The sequence below is a fragment of the Haemaphysalis longicornis genome, unplaced genomic scaffold (assembly GCF_048455015.1).
Source record: "Haemaphysalis longicornis isolate Haplotype H1 unplaced genomic scaffold, Haemaphysalis longicornis Haplotype H1 scaffold_2, whole genome shotgun sequence".
In the NCBI taxonomy this organism is placed as follows: domain Eukaryota; kingdom Metazoa; phylum Arthropoda; class Arachnida; order Ixodida; family Ixodidae; genus Haemaphysalis; species Haemaphysalis longicornis.
In genome coordinates this window covers 245620902-245640655 of record NW_027526295.1, presented here as the reverse complement: position 1 = coordinate 245640655, position 19754 = coordinate 245620902, and the positions used below count along the sequence as shown (strand labels likewise).

At 49.7% G+C, this 19754-nt stretch overlaps 2 protein-coding genes across 6 annotated transcripts in view; one reads left to right on the top strand and one right to left on the bottom strand.

The window, feature by feature from the left end:
• LOC144170294 (uncharacterized) overlaps positions 1–19754 on the top strand; it is a 209232-nt gene that overhangs the window by 166346 nt on the left and 23132 nt on the right. For all 5 annotated transcript variants that reach the window (XM_077699996.1, XM_077699995.1, XM_077699993.1 and 2 more), the window contains 2 exons: positions 4014–4274; positions 18859–19105. In XM_077699996.1, coding sequence (XP_077556122.1) covers positions 4014–4274; positions 18859–19105 — 508 coding nt within the window. The remainder of the gene's footprint in view (positions 1–4013; positions 4275–18858; positions 19106–19754) is intronic.
• Positions 9286–10239, bottom strand: LOC144170293 (uncharacterized; the record flags this gene model as incomplete). The annotated part of the gene is given in 1 exon segment (XM_077699992.1): positions 9286–10239. A coding segment is annotated over 1 exon segment (423 nt). The 3' UTR covers positions 9286–9471.

The window sequence follows — 19754 nt, the reverse complement described above, 5'->3', positions numbered from 1 at the left end:
CGCGTCTGGCGAGTCAGCCGCAGAGGGAAGCTGGCGTTGCGCGGCCCTCGGCGGCCGAGGGCAACGCGCTCCGATGTCCGCCCATCCGAAGAAGGCGCCGGTTGGAGTTCGTTGGCTGGGCAGGCTTCGGCAGAGCTTGCGCACTACAAAACACAATGGAGGCTGCAAAAGCGCGATTGTCCCTTTTAGTCCGGGATGCGCGCGCCCTGGAGCTACCGTCGACGCAGCGCCGCGCCGACTGTGCCTCCTCCTTCGCCCACGGCGCCTTCTAGCGCTGCATCGCACAGCTCCATCCTCCCTGTGGCGGACCGTTCTCCCGTCACGCGGCCCTCGTCCGTTGCATCTGATGCGAAGTGATAGCGGCCCCTTCTAGCCGAGCTGCGCACGCCTGCAGTGGGCACAATGCCTGCTCGCCGTGACGGCCGCCAAAAAGGAAAGCGTCTTGGTCGCCCACTGCCGGGTTCCTGCTCTGATGTGCAGTCTGCGCCAGTGCTCGTGGTGGGGGTGTAAGATAGCAGTGTAGCACGGTCACTGGTTGTGTTTGGTTTGGTTTAATAGGAAGAGGAGGAAATGAATTCCGCGGACCTTGCGCGTAGTACTACAGACACGGTTACGAAAACCGCTTACGATGAAGGATAGAGAAAGAAAAAAATTAGCAGTGGCTTAGCTCGGCTATGTCAGGATGTACGTAGCTTGAGCTAAGGTTCACTAGTTATTCTTAGCTTAGCTTTCCTGGTTGTCTAGGATTAGCTTGATTATCATGCTTACTGCTGCTTCAATGACACGCTCACGGTATACGCATTATGTGACACATGTATATTATCAAGCGGTTCAGGCGCAGCGTCACCAATCGCCCCAGAGCTAAGCTGGTTCCACAGGCGCACGCCGGGGTCGCTGCGACGCACGAGCCATCGGTTCCACACCCGGCCACCCCTCGCATGATCATCAAGTGTACCGGGCAGCGACGTGCTGCGCATGCGCAGCACGGCTCTCCAGGAGCCACGCGAAACAGCTCAACCTCGGCCAGTGTAGCTGACGCTATACAATATATAGATAGCGCTCACATTGTAGCGGATAGGGCTTGTCACGCTGCGTCTATTCCTCGGCCGCTGCCAATGCTAACAACCGGTCCACTAGAAAACTTTCTCCAACGGAAGGACTATCTGCGTCGCTCCACACGTGCCCTCCTTCATCCCACCGTTTGGAACGGACCTCCCCAGTAGACTCGCTCGCTGGGAAGAGGTTTTGCTGCGCAGACTTCGCGTTGGAGTGACACTTTCACCTGCTCTGACCCGGGCCTGGCCACCACGCTACCATGCCTCGTTAGATGGCACCTGCCCCTTCTGCACAACTCCTGCCGAACAAGCTGATTCGGATCATCTATTATGGGCGTGTCCTTCACTGGACTCAGCCAGAAGTCGACACCTTAGAGGCATAAGCCTCGATCCTTGAAGAATTCCCGACCTCCAGCTGGTGGCTCTGGAGACCCCACCACCTCTCCTTCTTGCCTTCCTACGTATACGAGAGGCGGGTGTCCATCTCTACCCGTAAATAGGTTATTCTTATGCCAGCCGGCATTCTATCGCTAATTCAAAAAAAAAAAAAAAAAACAGTCCCCAACGTGGCTCGAATGCGTCCGGGGAACTCCCGCACAACGTATGCTTGATCACAGTGAGCTCATCCATGTTGGCACCGGCGATCGTTTTGCTGCGCCTTGCGCAAAGCATGGATGGTAATATGCAACGAAACTCACGGCAAGTCCTTGCAGTTTATCAGTAAAATTGAAAGTTGGGCTAGTTGGCGTTGATACACCGTGTAGTAGCGCTTGAAACAGGACGACACACGGCGGCGCTAGTTCGCAACTGTTTTTATTACGCATAAACACAAACACATATACTCCGAATGAACGCAGTTTATCAGAATGCAGATTATCAATACGAGTTGTAATACACATTTTTTCCCCTTTTATCTGCGCCATGGTTTTCTCATAGCTGTGGTAGACATGGGCCATTTTAAAAGAACGTATTGATTTTTGAAATTCTTAAATAGTGCAGTCCTTGAGGCGTCAACACCGAACCGTAGTTTAATCGATGTAATTTCTGCGAAGCTTTCGAACAATGTCGACGGTACACGTGGATGCTCGCGATTCCGCAGCGTTGGAATGCGCTTCGTTGCTGTTTCACGTCCGTACGGCTAAAGTTCCATTGCGCATGCGCGAAAGAGCTTTCCCCATGATTCTCGGAACGGAAACGAGCGGATTTTTCGTCCTGTGGATACCTGTCGCGCGTGATTTTAAAAGCGTGCGCAATCGCTGCTAGGTGCTCTTTCAGGAGGAAGGGAAAGTTGCAGGGTCGACGCTGTAAGGCACTGGCAAAAGCGTCATGTGCCTCCGTTCATAATCGCCCACCCTGCCCCGTATCGCAACACCTGTTGGGACTGCCGCTGTCGGCAACTCCCCTTAACGTTTTGAAGCATATATCCTCGTGGAAGTGATGGCTGGCTCCCCCTCCCGACTGTCTGTGTGGCCTTTTTGTCGTCATGCTTATTGTAAAAGTTTGGTTTGTGCATGTGTGACCGGTAAATTCTTATTATGATTAGCTTTCTTTTTGTAAGCGACCAGGTGGTGGTGTACCCACCACGCACAAACTGAAAATTTTGTGGATGATTAATTCTCATTCTCAAATAAGAATGGCGGCCTACCATTGCCCCTGAAGAGGAAAGTGTATTACAAACAGCTGCGTCTTACCGGTAATCACCTGCGGGGCAGAAAATTGGAGGCTCACTAAAAGGGTTCAACTTAAATTGAGGACGACTCAGCGAGAATGGAACGGAAGATAATAGGTGTAACGTTAAAGGACAAGAAGAGAGCGGAGTGGGTCAGGGAACAAACGCGTGTTAAGGACGCATTAGTAGAAATTAAGAAGAAATGGACGTGGGCAGGACATGTAAGGCGAAGGCAAGATAACCGTTGGTCATCAATGGTAACAGAGTGAATCCCTAGAGAAGGCAAGCGTGGCAGGGGGCGGCAGAAAGTTAGCTTGGCCGATGAGATCAAGAAGCCTGCGGGGATAAGTTGGCCGCAGTTAGCACAGGACCGGTATAATTGGAGATGTATGGCAGAAGCCTTTGCCCTGCAGTGGGCGTAGACAAGCTGATGATGATGATGAATGATGAATGATTTTTCCTAGTAGCGCCGTAATGTTTCACCGACGACTCAAATATTTGTAACTGGACGCATTTTTTGGGAACGCCAGCATCTCAGGCATGACGAATGTGCTCACTGGTTTTCGTGGACTCAAGGCGGGCTTGTGAATTAACAAAACTTGTTGAGCTACTTGGTTCATGCTTATTGGAAATAATAAAACGGTTAAGTGGCGCCTGTATGTGGTACGTGTACCTTTCTACTTTTTCCTGGTCTGCTTAGCGCCCCTTTTATTATTGTGAAATAGGGTAACCTATCTCCGATGTTACTGCTTATCAGATTCTCTGACCCGGCGAATAGAGGTGGTCGGAGATGGAGATGGAGCGATGGCGATGGAGAGCCTTATCTGCTTCCATGCACCCGCTTCTTGAGCAGTGTCTCTGCTCTCTTCCCGTGTTACCACTTGTCGCCTAGACACAATTGACTCGCTGCGTCAATAACACATGTACTGAGCACTGCGCGAAATTTTTATCGTATACTCAAGGGTGCAGATGGAGGTTGCGTTTCCCGCTAGTTTTAACAAAGTTGGCCCGCAACATAGAGTTAGCCCGCAAAGCGCGTCTGCCTCGCGCGCGATTCAGTAGATGGCGCAAGCTGGCCTAAGGGGCGTAGTTGAAACGCCTCGCATGATAGTAATGGCGCCACTCTTGGTGCTATGGAGTCTTCATCGTCCGAAGCTCAATCGCTCGCGCGCTTTCGCGTTATTATCTCACAGAAATATGTTCAGTGATTCTCTGCAACTTGTATTGCACACCCACCTCCTCCTGACCGCGGGCTTCCCCTAACCGATGATCCGACTGATTGCTCGCAGGTCTCGCATCAAGAAGAGCGCGGCCCCGGCGCCTCCTCGGAGCCTGGTGGGCGCCTCGTCGGCCGTCGGCCAGCAGCAACGGCAGCCACTGCAGAGGTCTGCCCATGCCGGCTCGGTGGTGAGCTGTCCTCCGGGAGCCACGGGTGCGGGCCCCCGTGCGCTCAGCGACGACTGCGCTATCGACGACCTGCTAGAGGGCCGCATGGACCTGCGGCTCGTGCTGCCCGACGGTCGAGAGGTGCTCGTCAACGTCGAGAGAAGGTACTCGTTACACCCCACGCGGCGCGATGGCCGTCAGAATGCGACACCATGTATTACAAGGCCACCAAACTAACTCAGAAGCTGTGCTTTCGGTCTGTAGTTCTGTATTACGTATATAGCTGAGGCGGTTGCGTTCCCCTTGCCAAGAGTCCCTAGCCGTGCCATGTTCGCAGATGGAGGACGTGTAATTAGGTTAGAAGGTGTGCTGCCCTTCTCCCGAAGACCGTGTATACCTTCTTTACCTTTTGTACCTTACCTTCTCCCGAGTTTATACCCTACCAAGTACACACCGAACTACGAGGCGCGCCACCATGGAGGGCTCCAGGTTTATTTGAGCCACGCGAAGTCATTTCGCGTGTGGCTAGCCCTCGCGCACATTGGCTTTTTTTCGTTTCTCCTACGTCAGAAGCGCTGGCCGCCAGGGGCGTAGCCAGGATTTTTTTTCGGGGTGGGCTGAGGTTCTCAAGCCCCCTCCCCTCCTCTCCCCCCCTCCCCGGAGAGAAAAAAAAGAGCGCGGTAGTTTGCAAGCGCCCTTAAAGGCTATGAATACAAAATACATGTTTGGTTCATTAAAAAGACTGCATTGTCCCGATAGCAGTAATACCAATTTTATCGCAAATCGAGACATTGAATAAAACACATGAACAGAGGCGACTCCCCCGACATTTCCCGGTGATTTCTCTATGATATCACAGGGTCTTGTTTGTACGATTGGCGCCCAACGACCTAAGCCACTGCCAAGGAACATGATTGTGTGATTGTAGAGGGGCCTGTAGTTCCATTCGGTCCTATCATTTGAATCCTAACCTGCAGTTAACACACTAATAGCTACATTTTAGTGTTGCTCTACACTACATCACTCCTGCCCATATTACGTCACTGCAGCGCGAAATTTGAAAAATTTTGATATTTGTTGCATTGCTTCGGTTGAAAACGTCTTCTGTGACTGGAATGGAGCTGAGTGAGTTACCAAAGGATAGTCAAGGTTGTATCTTGTCATCATATGGGCCCTTTAAGGTCTCGCATGATATTGGTGCCGATTATAACGGTATTTAGTGCCAGGTGATGTTGTAAACTGGGAAAAAATCAGCAGACCGCTTAGTGCAAATTTGCGCATGGATACGGTACGTATGCTGCACGCTCGGGCGCCTTGTGCAGGCATTTCATTTAATGACCACAGTTTCATGTGATTACTTGCTATATCTCATCGCGTGTAGTGTGACTGTGACATCCGCAATATAATGACGTATGCCGTAAGAATGAGACCTTTTTTTATTTAGTTGCCGGTGTCCAAAATGGAGAAGAAAATGTTTTGCTCGTAAGCATTCAACGCCCGTACAGCAGCTTCCAGTGATAAGGCAAATGGAGCTCATTTTGTGCAGTCTACATCGGATCTATGCACTTACGTTATGTGTAGCGCAGGTCTTATCCTAAAAAAAAAGTAACAGGCTATGAATTATGCATACAAGAAGCGTTATATCGCTAGCAATAATTTCATCAAATACCAACCCTAAACACACAGACATCACGCACAACTGCACTGTTAACGGCGAAAATTACACGAACATGGCAGGATAAGCTCTCACGCAAAACGGAATAATTTAGCCAACCGTATTTGTCAAGCCATGCCAGTTGAAATTTCTGCTTCTGTTTCGAGTCTGTAACGCAGTCCATCTCGTAGTTTTATCAGGCCTCCAGGCGGACATGAGAAGCTGGTGCTTTTTAACATTTCGGCAACATTTCGGTACAGCCCAAATGGCGAGTCTACTGTAATGAACTCCCCCTTGGTGTTCTGAAGCGTTTGAATTATTCGCGGTCAAGTTTTCAATGCTTCGTGCATAATTGTCCTTAGCCTGCGTGAAGGCGTGTACTATGTCCAGTAACTTTTCTGAGGCGGTCATTTTCTGAGGCGGCCCTTTAGGTGTAGGTACCACTCCTGGATAAGGTAGAGCAGGTCACTGCAAAATAACTTAGCAAGAAATTTAGTAATTTAGCAAGAAAAAATAATAACGTAATGACGGAGTTGTCTGACCATACGGTTAGGTATGTTCTGTGCAAGTTGAGCAAAATCCTGTTGCGTTTGGAATTTTGTCGTCAGATCCGAGGAAAGAATTTTAATGAGGTCCAACCATTCTGGTTTCAAACATTAATGAAATGGCATACTTTTTAGTGGACGCGTGCGCTGCCATCGTTCACCACACTGCCGGTTTTAAAGTTTTAAGGCTAAACGGTGAAACAGCATGGACGGGACTGCGATAGGGCGCATAGGAATTTTGTAGTCTTCGTTGGTGACTCGGGAAATGGAAATGGAAATCATGTTTGGAAGCTTCTTGGTCCACTAAAAAACAGGGAGCACTGGGAAGTTGTACAAGGAAGTTGCACATGACCTTCAGGCTTGGGTCGATGCTCTAAACGAGTCATCATTTTGTTGTCCGCAGTGCACCAAGAAAACATGCGTGATGGCATGGCCCCGCGCACATAAACGCTACAGACTACCGTGTTTCAGCATGAAACGGACAGTAATGCTACAGTTAAGGTTAAAAGTGACCGCTTGGTTACTTGGTTAAAAGTGACCGTGGTTCAAACTGAAGCATGGCTTCAGGCTACGACATAATAGATTGGCAAAAAATTGCAAAGTTGTTTACAATGATAATTCCTCGGTCATTTTAGTTACTTACGCATGTTGGCTATTGCTCAAAATTTCTTTGATGCGACATTTTAGGACGCGTAACAGTAGTGGATCCAGACCGAAGAATTAGGCAGGGATCCAATCGAGGGGGTGGGGGGGGGGGGGGGGGGGGGGGGCAGCGCGGAAGTGTGCTGTTCTTGAGAGGGCCTGTGGTCTATAGCCTATTTTTTTTTTTTAATTACAACATTCGTTAGTCATGCCAAATCGATTAAGCATTGACAGAACGATACTCTTGAGCCCACAAAACATAAAACAAAAGCCAGAAAGAGGTGAAGCAACATTTTACTAGAGAGGCACGTTCGTTTATTCGCCCAGTGCTACGGTCCTTCACTTGCGCACACTGCTATGATGATTTTAAAATTGGGTGTAGCAGTGCATGCACGCGTCGGTATGAAACGGGGTAACAAAAGTCGCGATAACGGGCACGCCATGCGACAGCGGCTACCTCACATGGAGTTGCGTGCCTGTAAATGAAGCAAACTACTAAAACTGCAGCGAGAACAAATATATTTTGAACTCTTCATATTCTTTAACTTTCATGTACTTCCCGGACAGCGGAAACTCTTCATGTACCCAACGCTGTCCCGATACGCTTTGAGTATAACCCTCGCCAACTTTGTGCATCATAGGATATTTAGCGTTTATATGCGTTGGATTTACGTTTTCCCTCATTCAAAGTTTTCTATCCGCTACATAGTGGGCGCTCCTTTCAACAACCAATTCAAACGCAAATATTTCAATAGAAACAAAACTGGTTATAATTTTTTTGGCTTGCAGACATAAAGGTCCTGTGACATCGTGTAAATATTAGGTAGCGATTATTTAAATAATAAAAGACATCAGTTATCACGCAAGGATAAATCAGTGGTCAGGGGAAGAAAATGACTTATTAATTGAGGCTTCTTTTGTGTTGACACTTCGAGTGTGAGCTTCCCAAAGCCAGGACGCTTCTGTCATGACGCCGTTGCTATGACTCAGGCCCCTGAGCATCACTGCTCTGGGCAGCCGCCTCCCAGGGAAAGAGCGGCCGTGGACGCAGTGGAGGGGCTTTAGTTGTGACCGAGATCGAAGATGGCCATCGGGTAATTGTTACTGTCGCGACCGCCGTCTTCGTATGGCAGGGCTGGTGACCGTCGTGCCTTCAGGTTTAGAATAAGGTCTGCAACTCACTCGGCAAGCCGCAGCGTGCCCTTTTTGTCAACTTGCTGTTCCCAGTTTCCTTGGTTAGCGAAAAATACCGCCGAACGAATCTGCCTAATCTCGGAGGAGAAAATGACCGACTGTCTGCAACACCGCTTTCCTCCCGGGCGCCTCAGAAACGTGAAAAAGAAGGAACGGGCGAGACGCGGAAAAGGTGCATACTTCGCTGTGCGCCTCACCCACAAAGGCCCTCTGCCCACACACGACATTCATCCAGCTAATGAACACGTTTCGCCAAATTCGCAGACCCATCGCTTTCTTCAGTTAACTTGAAGGAGTATTAGCCCAGTTTACATTGACCCGACGAGAGCGCGTTGAGTCAAATAAACAGGTTTTTGGACTCAACCCCCACCCCCCCTTTTGATGTATAAGCGGACGGGTTGGATCGGAGTGCCGTCGCGGCGAGTCCAGTCGACCCGGAGGCAGGGGCTGAGTCGGCGGACCGCGGGGAGCAGAATACCGTATTTGCGCGGTTCTAACGCACCCCCCAATCGTAACGCGCGGGTCGGAGGAATATCAAAAAAAAAAAAAAAAAAATGACACTGACGGTACTGCGCAGACGGAAAAGACATGACACCACGTACCTGGAAGAGGGAGATTTTGTTTGGCGAAAAGGATTGCGCTTCATAAGATTGCTTATCCAGCTCCTGCTGGTAATGAAGTCATTGTGGGAAGAAACACTGAAGCTGCTTGCGATTTCAAGTGCCTTGATCTTCATAATTCTAGGCGTTACGGGCTAAGCCCGGTCAGCCTTCCCTGGCTACGCCACTGTTGGCCGCGTCACTTCAGAATTAAGCCTGCGCCTAGCGCAGCACGGCTTAGCCACTAGCTGAATGGCAGAACCTATTACCGAACAGACAATTATTTAAGCTTTGAAAAATGCCCCATAGGATTGTGATCGCTTACGAAGCGCGGTTTGGCATGCGACTGGGATAATTAGCGTTATGACACTTGGTAGCCTTTGTTTCACTCTGAGGCACATGCATGTTGTATTTTAAAGCAACCGTGTTTTTACATCTACCCGCGATGACAACCGCCGAGTGAAGACTTGAAACCGGTCAGATTTTGTTTCAAAATTGATGCCCAACTTGGCTCAAAACTTGATTCCGCCTTAGTGCAATGTGCAAACGAGTTTATTCAGCCAGCGTAGCTAACTACAACCCGCCTAATTGTCGCGGGAACCAATGGCAAAGTACAGTCAGGCAACATTTCTGATGCACATTAGCAGTTAGAAATTTGCCAATAAAAGCAAAGTTCTTTCCTGAAGAGCATGCGTAAGAAAAAAAAAATCAGTTGTGATGACAGCCACTACTGCACAATCGCAGCTGAGCTGCTTGCTTTCTTCTTTGCTCGTCTCCCTCGTACCGCGTTTCTTTGTAGCGGCGGCGACTTATCGGGCGTCGGCGCGTACCCAGTTGGCAAGTCGCGGCTGAACGAATTTTGGGCTCCTTGTTCCGAGCTTTTCGACACCGCCGTGTCCTCCGGAGTGGTTGCCACACCTTCATGACGCTCCATACCAGATAACATATACTGCTTTTGTAACTCGATGATATCATCAGGCAGATCCGTTTCTGATTCCGATGATCCTGCACCACAGGAGCGGGTCTCGACGCACTCAGCGGTCGTGGCGCGGGCCCTACCTCTGCGGCCAGACGACGCGGGGCAGCTGCTAGTGTCATGTCCGGAAGCCCAGCAAAGTTCACACCACGGGGTCGGGCACTGCCGCCCCATGTGGCCCTCCAGCTCGCAGCGATAGCACACCCTCTTGACGCCCTTGTATTCGCACTGGACGCGACATCCAAGGACGCTCAAGAAGTTGGGAATCGGGCGCTGCAGCTGGATGCGCACAAGCCTGGTGCCGTTACCCGCCTGACGGCGACCCTGGAAATTCGGGGGTTGCACGACGAGCACCTTGCCGTACGGTGCCAGCGCCGCCGCCAAGTCTTCATCCGTGATGCACTGCAGGAGCCGGTACACGGTCACGTAAACGATGCGAGAATCGAGGCAGGCCACGGGTGTCGAAATGCCGTTCACCACGATGGCGCCCCTCGAGGACAACTTCGTCGCTGCTTCAGCGTTCGCCACCGCAGCGCAGAACCTGGAACCCCCTTGGCGCTGAAGTGTATCCAGGCTCCCCTTACCGACGACGTCTTCGAGCGCACCGATGATATCACCGCACGAAGCATCTTTCGGCGCGTTGAAAACGAAGCAGTGGTTCTTCGGCGGCGGTTCCCGAAACTCCAAGGCGGCCATCTCCGACGGAACGTTCGAAAAGCACCCGCAAGTCTCGAGCCAGCTCTGCAGGCGTCGGCGTGGACGCTGGGATGGTGTGATGGGTGCGGGGCGGCGAGCACGTACTTGTGGCTTAGTGCGAGAGTAACGAGCGCTTCGAACGAAGAACGAGGCTGGAAAGAGCACCGAAGACTCTGCATGTTCGCGGCCTCGTGAACGCCCAGCCAGCGTATCAAGGCGCGCCACGATTGGACAGCGACAGCTCTGACAGGAAGAGATGACAGCGCACGATGCGGGATCTTTGACTAATCTGAGTTTTGACCGTCAAGCCAGCTGCGTGATAGCTGGCTGCAAGGAGCAATATTAAATAAACGCTTATTACCTTTTCGTACGTGTGGTAAAAATCAAAGCGCGATCTGTTGAGCTTCATCCAACGCACCGCGAGGCTAGCGCCGCCACCAGTGATGCCAACCCTAAGGATTTATCCCTAGATCTAGTAACGTTGCCGTTGCCCCTACACCGTGGTTGCCCCTTACGGCCTTCTTGCTGCAGCCGCCGCAAGTTGGGGGTGGCGCTGCTAGCCCACTGTTGCTTAACTGTTGCTCCGCCTCCGCCAAGCGCGTTCACAGGCGCAGTGTGTGTGTGTGCGCCGCAGCGCCGGTTTCAGCCAAGTGTGTCAATTTGTGGTGCGGAAAAGGCATGGTTGCACATCCTCCGGTGAATATGCACTGTTGTCCAGTAAGCTGCCAGCATATAACTTAGGAACGTTGGCCAGCACTCGTAGCGGCGAAGACTAATGGTGGCGCCATTGTGGAGAAATGGCTTCGTGTTCCGCAGGTTCAATTCAAGTGCCAAAAAACGCTACATTCACATAGCCGAGCGCCTTATGGTGGTGCTGTTGCCTTCAAACAAGCTAGCCTTATTTGGTCAGTTCAAGCCTAATTTTTGAACTGCTATCCACTCAACAATCGGATGTTTATAAATATCTAGGCCTCACCAATTTTTCCGAGAAATCAACCGGAGAAACTCACACAGGGGGGTAGGAACACAGCTCACAAGGAATATTTTTTTAATATATACACTGCAACTCAGTGCACATTGCCGGAAATGCGAATGCACGCCTCTCTTTAATGAGACTGTAGGTATAGCAAAGCAGAAAAACCAGCTCGCACGAGACACCATTGGGACGTTTTAGATGGCTCGCCTTGGTCACACTTGCATAAGTATGCTGTCATTGGGTTTATCGGGAAGATCGCGTATCTTGCCCCTGAATGATTCCAAACGGCCGCACCCTGCTTTCTCTGCCTTGTTTTCTTTTTGTGTGTGTGTGTGTGTGCGTGCGTGCGTGTGTGGTATCGGGTGTCACACAGTTGTCGGTTGTGGCCTGACAGATTGTTATATACGCTGCGGAGTCTAATTTTTCGCTGATGTGCGCATTTTTTTTTTTTTTTGCGGAATATATGAGCGTTTTTACGAATAAAGGCTGACTGATTGATTATGGGGTTAAATGTACAGACAAGCTACACCGAGCCGGGGATCGCGCGCCGGCAAAGGGAGCGTTGTCAAAGTAGCGTTGTTCGGAGCAGGGCTCTGAGAAAAGGTGATGCAGCGCGTTCCGGCTAAAGTTACCAGCTGCGCCAAGGGACGCTGCTGCCGCACGTGCAAGCCGATCCTCCTTCTTGAGAGGTGAAGGGGCAGAACGAGCTGTCCAGGTGCTGGTCAAGTGGTCAACAGAAAGCCCAACTGGGCTTCGCCCTCACATTCTTGGGAATTCGTTCTATCCTCCGTAATTTTTATTGCAGCGCTCTGTAACTGTTCATCTTTACGCGCACTTTGTGAACCGAGCCACCGCTGTCGCCGTCAGACCCATGCCGGCGGCCACGCCGTCCTCTTAACTGCATTTTACAATAGTATTTTTTCTTTTTTGAAAGCGGGCCGGAAATGGCCCAGTAACGCTGTAAACCCGGAGATGGGCTCCGTACGTTAAGCGATGCAGCTCCATATTCGTGCGTCTGGTGCAGTAGGAAGTATAGAGAAGAACCGTGGCGTTTTGGAAACGCAAATAAAATGAACGGCATGCGGCGGCCAGTGCGGAAAAAGTACGACACGAAAAAAAAAAAGAAAAAACGAAGACTGCGCTCACGGCGTCGTTTTTTTTTTTTTTGTGCGTGTGTGCGTGCGTGTGTTTCTAAATCTGTATGCTCTGCTGCATTATTCTGGTTCTCTGTGCTTAAGTCGCCACGATTGTGCCGTGTCCGGACATTTTACCACGGTGATTAGAAAAGGAGAGAAAAAATATAGTGCATGGGCCTTAAAATTGCGGCCATTCTCATGAGTAAATATGCGGTAATTTTTCGTTTTGTAAAGCGTTGTGCCCGCCGGTATTTGGATTTCTGTCGCAAAAGGGCCTCATTCTCTGTTAGCCTAAGTCGTTGCCGGAAGAGGAATTACTCAATGTTCAGACTACCGACGTAACAGCCATATCGTGCGCTATGGACGTAAAAAAAACGGCGTTTGGTGCAGTTGGGTTGGCGGATACGTCAAATGACGTCATAATTTAAAGATATTACAACAGTTGCGACAACAGTCTGAACCCGGCCTCACGCCAAGCAAACGTGTATATCGAGTCTGTGGCGCCCTATTTTAGTAAAAGCAGATTTCAGCGCAAAATCAGGTTCCCGGTGAGCATAAATCAACACGAATAATATTTGTTATAAATGACGGGAAATTTGGATTCTGAAAGGTTTTGGAAGCATAATCCGAAGAAATTACCTTTGTAAAAAAGATGAGTATTTAAATCGCAATTTTTGGAGACCTCATGTTTGAACTTTTCAACGCTGTATCTTGTGAACCAGATCGGCTGTCAAATTTTCTTTTGCATGCATAATGGCATTCAAATGGATGAAATCGATGTCATAAATAAGTTGTGTGTTGTGCCAGACTTGTGTATCCGCGTGTTTTGCAAAACATTTTATTTACGTCAGTGGCTTGGTGTAGAAAAGAGCTTACCGTGTAAATTTGTTGCTCCTGAAATGCGTTAATAATCGGCATCCAAGGTATGTAGAAACAGCAGGGATTAACGAAAACCAACTTTCTTAAGCTTGGCTCTTCATGTTTTAAGAGAAGCGTATATGGCTAGGGCTCTGTGTGTGTTTGACCTGCAAGAGCGATAACTCCCGAGGCACGACGCGTCTTCTAAGCGCGCCTGAGGCGTTCTGTAGCACAAGGCGTTGGAAAACGAAAGTCCCGTTGCGTGTGCTATCACCAACGTTCACCATCAAAGTCGCATGTCGTTCTAAAAATTGATTTGGACCTCAAGTTTATGCGTCTCGTCACTTGGATATGTATTTTGAGTGGGTTAGTTATATATAACACGGCCGGTCTGAACGCGCCCGCTCGCTCTGCGCTAGCGCGCACGTCCAGACTGGCCGTGGTTATAAATTGACACCATTTTCAAGACCAGAGGAGTCAAAATAAAAGTGTGAGCACGTACGTATACGTATTTCTCAGAGATGACTGCTGTCAACTCTCAAGAGGACTGAAATTTGCCCATACCTTTCGTATGAATTCTGTGTCACCTCTTAAAGGAGCCATGAAGAGAAAATACAACTTCGTGTAATTTGAAAGAACTAGGATTCAGTATCCCACTCAGCTCCATTACAGCAACAAAAGATGTTCTTTTAACGAAAAAAAAGCAAGAAGTATTTAACAACTTTCAAATTTTGCGCCACAGTGACGTGTTATGAGCAAGAATGACGTCATACGGGCCAACAATAAAATATAATTTTCAGTGCGTTAACTGCACGTTAGCATTCAAGTGATGCGGTCAAATGGAACTAGAGGCCCCACTACAGACGTCCAGTCATGTGTCGCCGCGACAGGTCAGTTAGGCGGCCGCCAATCGCGCGAACAAGGTTCCGTGACGTCATGGAAAAGTTGCGGGAAATTGGCTAGGGGGTCGCGACTGCTTCACACGTTTTCTTTAATATCTCCGTTATTTGTTCGACGATTGCGATGATATGGGTATCATTGTTATCGGGACTAAGCAGTCTTTCTAATAAAACCAACTTGTATTTTGTCTTCATGGCTCCTTTAAGCTTTGCTGGTCATCTACCTTCACAGATTCATCAGGGGGATTTATCAAACTTTTATTTGTGGCGCTGTTATGTAGTTCAGTGCATGTTGTCTTTAATTTCATTACTCAGCCTTCACGTGCTTTTCCGTTGCCTTCAAAAGCGGGCGGAAAACAGATTCGCGGCATACTCGCCGACACGCGGTAGACATTTGATACCGTAATGCAGGGGCTGCTATGTTAGCGCTTGAAGACGCAAAGCCATGCGAATTACTTTACGATTCTTGTTAGATTCTTCCTCGAGGGCCGCTCCTACGCTATCCGGAGCGGTAGTGGAAACCTTAAAACAAACAGCAGCAGCGTTGGCGTTCCTCAAGGAGCCATACTGTCGCCTACACTATATCCTACACTATATCCCCCTACACCAACTGGTGACAGAGATAAGAGAAAAATTCCATCAAGCCATCACAGCCGGCCATGACGTAATTTTCCAGTGGCTTCCAGGTCACTGCGGAGTCATCGGTAACGTGCTGGCGGATGAAGCTGCCCGTACAGGCCATGAGAGCGACCGCACCATTCTACTTCCGCTTTCAAGAACCGATGCTGCCAGGAGGCTTCGCTCCCTTGCACGCAAGATTACCATGCAGCAATGGAACACACCGGACTTTTCGAATCCCCGTCTGTATATTCAGGATCCCCTTCTTCAGCGCCGTATTCCGTATGGGCTGTCTCGACCCCAGTCAACTTTACTTTGTAGACTGTGGTTGGGAGTGACCTTCACGAAAGCCTACTCCTTCCTCATCGGGATGGCCAGCAGCGCCCACTGTGACGCCTGCGGGGCGGAAGAGACTATAGAACATGTGCTGTGTCACTGCCCCGAATACTCGTCGGAGAGGAGCGTGCTTGCCACCGCGCTGAGCCGACTGGACAATCGACCATTTACGGTGGAAACTATTCTAAGTCATCGGTCTTCACCATCGACCTCGCAGAAGGCGACGAAAGCCCTTTTACGTTTCCTGAGTGAAACGAACTTGCTTGAAAGACTATAGTGCCCGAAACGGGGCTAGAGTGCGCGCTTTCCCACTCCTATCTCTTCCTCTTCTCCCCCCCTTTTTATTCCCTGAGCCCCATTCCCCCAGTGCAGGGTAGCAACCCGGGCTCTACACCTGGTTGACCTCCCGGCCTTTCCTTTGTTTTTTCTTCTTCTTCTTCTTCTTAACGTGAGGGCTGGTTATACATCTGCGGAAGATCCATGGCATACGCTTCACCATGATGACGTGACTCTCTCGATGGAGCCTGGTGACCCTCCCAAGGCATGAGAAGAATTAGCCAAAGCATACAAAATCCACTGGCTATCTTAGCCAACTATTTGCAGAGTACGCATATGCAAGCGTCTCCAGAGAAGACTAGTGCATTCTTGTCAGCAGAGCGACAACCGAAAAGGAATATGCCAAGCGCCATCTTTTTGACGAGAAGCTCACACAGCTTTCATTCTCACACTGGCAGTTTTGACTTCAAGGGCTTGCTACGGAGCTGCGACGCGCAATGTGGCAAGCTCGAAAGAATGCACCGTGAATGTGCATCATGCATCGTAAAATCTGCATTGTGATTCTTGGTACCATCTATTTTTGACACCACATCCTGGTCACGCAGCCGGCACATTTTCGGAGAACGGGTCATATATTGTTTTCGCACTAAAAAAATGACACGAATCCGGCTGTGCCGTCTTGATAAAATCTGTGCAGCTTTCGGGCGTGTTGCAAAAAGGAAATATCGAACTCTTAGCGCTTTGGCGACATGAGTTGCAACGTGAGACGCGTGACCGTTGTATACCACGTATTTTCTTGGCAGGAGGTGCCAAAAAGCCAGCGGTAAGGCTGCTTCGGCTTCAAGCGCTAGAAATAAAGCCGTTGGCGCGCCTCCCCTTCCTTCCTTCCTGTGGAAGTAAGGTGGCCTCCCTTGACGAAGGTTCTGCGCTCCCCTCACGTCAAGCTGCAGTCCACCGCGAACATTGTCCGCTCACGTGTTATTGTCTTCTTTTCCCGCTTTTTTTTTTGTTTGTTTGTGGATGTGTGTAGTTCGCGCGATCGGTACACGACATTTCTCGTCGCTTTGTCGTGGGGGCCGGACGGAGATTCGAAAGAGGAAGGAAAAAGAGAAAATGATCCCAGACTCGAGATTTCGTTTTCCTCTTCGCGAGATAGCGAAAAATGCAAAAAAAAAAAAGAAAGAAAAAGCTTTTCCCGCTGGCCAGTTCGCGCTGAAGACAGGTGCGACAAAGGACTCGAAGAGGAAAGTAGCTGGGAACAATTCTAATGATCGCGCAGGCTGGGCCGACCACGCTGTACCACGCCAGAATGGCAAAATCTTTTCCGCCGCCGCCCTCCCCTTCGCCTCGTTTTCTCCCCGGTCCTTCTTTCTGCCCGGTCTTGCGATGCTGAAAGTCTCGACTGCCCAGCAGTTTCGCTTCTCGACGAGGTGTACCCGTATAAGAAAACGAGCAAGGCTGAGCTCTCAATTTGGCGCGCTGCCACAAGCGCTTTCTTCTCTCGTCTGGCGAAATTCCTGCTCCGCAAACATTTCATTCAATCCGTGCTGCGTTCTCCTCCCAACCCCTTTCCCCTCGACCTGTTACCGTCCCGGGCATCCTTCAACCAGCTCTTAAGGGACTTTAAATGGCCGCGCGTGCAGCGCTTTTCGATGAGCGCAGCGCGACTCTACGTTGGCGTTTCTCGCGCCGCGTGTTTTATGCGGTGCCCTGCGGGCTTCGCATGGAAAGATGTACAACATCGGCGGCGTGTTTTTCTCGCTACGGAACTTCGTGGTACGACGTAGACTTGGAGGCGCGCGCACCGCTGGTGAAAGCGGAGTGAGGATAACAAACAAACAAACCGAGGTATTGCTTTAGGCGCTGGCGCAGTGGCTTTCGAAATCCATTATCCATTCGAAATACCCGCGCGACACTCTAATGCAATTTAAAATATCAGTGCTCACGCAGGCAAGTTTCTTCGACAGAAAAGCGGTTGCGCGCACACCGGATCGTGTGTCGGATTACCATTGGCGGCTAATGTGACGGTTGGTAGCGGCGAGATCTTGCCGTTCATCACGTGGGACCTGTTGACAATGATGCTTCGAATGCGTATGAGGGCGCACCTGCAATGTACCCACGGGACACCTCGCAAATATTCTCCGAGAGGCGCAATATGAATTCCACTGGAAGCTGGAGGAAATGTGTGCGAAGCGATCAATTTGATCTTTTAATTGTGCCGGCTGCAGTCATAAGGAAATGAAGATGGCAGGTGAGAAATGATAAAATTTACTCGCCAGTCGGAGTCAGGAAAAGTGGAGCCTTGCGAAAGCGGGCGTGCCTATATAACGTTCGTTATGATCATGTGCTGCGAACGCGGGCACCGCTGGCGGGTGAGCGCATGCGCCGCCATGCACCACACGATTGCTCCCCTCCGAGCAGCACGCTACCCCCCCCCCCCCCCCCCCTCCCTTCCTTTTCCCCCGAGCTTTAAGCGGAAATCAACAAAGATAACATCGCGACTTAGTCTGTGCGCTTCCACCCGCACTACGTGGTGTAGGCCTTGTGTCTGGAAGGATACTTGCTTCTGCGCGTCCAATCCGTAACCCTCCTGTGAAGAATGCTTCTCTGAAAGCATCTGCGGTAATGAGGAAAGCCAACATCATGACGGACATGATGGAGTTTGATAGAAACCAAAACGAGTTGTATAATAATTAATGGCACTTTTTACGGAGGGTCATCAATGTCATTATTTGGTAAATGCGCATATTGTCAGTTGTAATGTGTCTTTTTTTGCCTTTAGAGAGAATTTGTGTGCTTTAGAGAGAATTTCTCGAAAAACCATGGTGTACGAAAACTGCGGTGCTCTTAGGTTGTAGCTTATGCACATTCGGCGAATGACGTATACGTCATTCGAGCCGGCTAGTGAGTGAGCCGGTTGAGTGAGCCAGCTACCTATAGGTAGCCGGCTCACTCAACCAAATTGAATGACGAAAAAAAGAAAAACACAAAAGGAAAGGTTTTTGCTCTTGACATCTAATCAGCGGTCCCAGTTCATGATCGGCATGTTAATTAGGCCCATGTTGAGATTTACAGAAGACAAACTACTGTAGCATGGTGTGAAGGTCCGAGCAGCTGTCCTAGTATTCTCTGTTAACTCACACAGAGAAATTTGCTCACTATGACTATCCATTTTGCTGCTTCTTCATATCGTAAGGAAGTTTTTCTTTCTCACCCTCTCGCTATCTCTTTTTCTTATTCCTCTTTTTCCAGGTGTAGCTTTTTTGTTCCCCAGTCTGTTTTTTTCTTTTTATGTCTGTTGTGAAGTCACGTGTTTGTTCACTTTGCACGCTCCTTGTTGCAGGACGCCCGTGATGGACCTCCTGGTGCAGGTGGCCACGGCGCACAAGATCAACCCGAGCGGCCACTTCGTGCAGGCCCCGAGTGAGCGGGGCGACATGCTGACCTGCAAGCCCAACACGGCCATTGGCTCGCTCGACGTCAGCCACCTGCTCATTGTGCCCAAGGGGGCTCCCCCCATGGCCGGGGGCGCTGCAGACCTGGCCTTCTGGCAACGCAAGGGCATGCGGCCCTCCTCCAAACCCTTCGAGGTGCGCACCCACGCTGGGTCTTCTTCAGCAATCGCCTGTCATAGATTCCTGCTTTCGCAGCATCGGCTGTGAGGGCGGTTTGGGTTGTAAGGTGTAGCTGATGTTCATGGAGTAGGCTAACCCATGGACTAACGCATGCCAGCTTGCTAAAATGGCTGATCGAAAAAATAATTTCGACCAGTGAATTCTAATAAATAAGATCAATCAATCAATAAATGGGTTAACCATAACTTCAGCTAGCATTGAAATCTGCAGCAGCCTTCTGTGACCATCTCTTAAATTTTTAAAGTCGTGACACTGTCTTTTTTTTCTGCATGGATAAGAGTTGACTATATAGCAGAGCCTCATTGAACTAAACCTGGTAAGGAGATGCAACTACCGTGTGCACACTATCTCAACCTGGGCTATTAAAGGAGTATTATTGTCTTGGGAATCCATCCTGACCCTATTTTAAGCTGAACTGGCATTAAAGTGCATGCATGTTGCTAATGTTTTACTGTAACATAAGAATAAACTCAGTTCCAGTGCAAGCTGGTGCCTTAAAGTCAGTGCTTTACCAGAAGGAATGGCACATTATGTTATCTCTTTTTGGCACTTCCGTGTTTATAAGCATTGCTTTGCTCAAAATTTGTTTTGTGGACATTTTGAG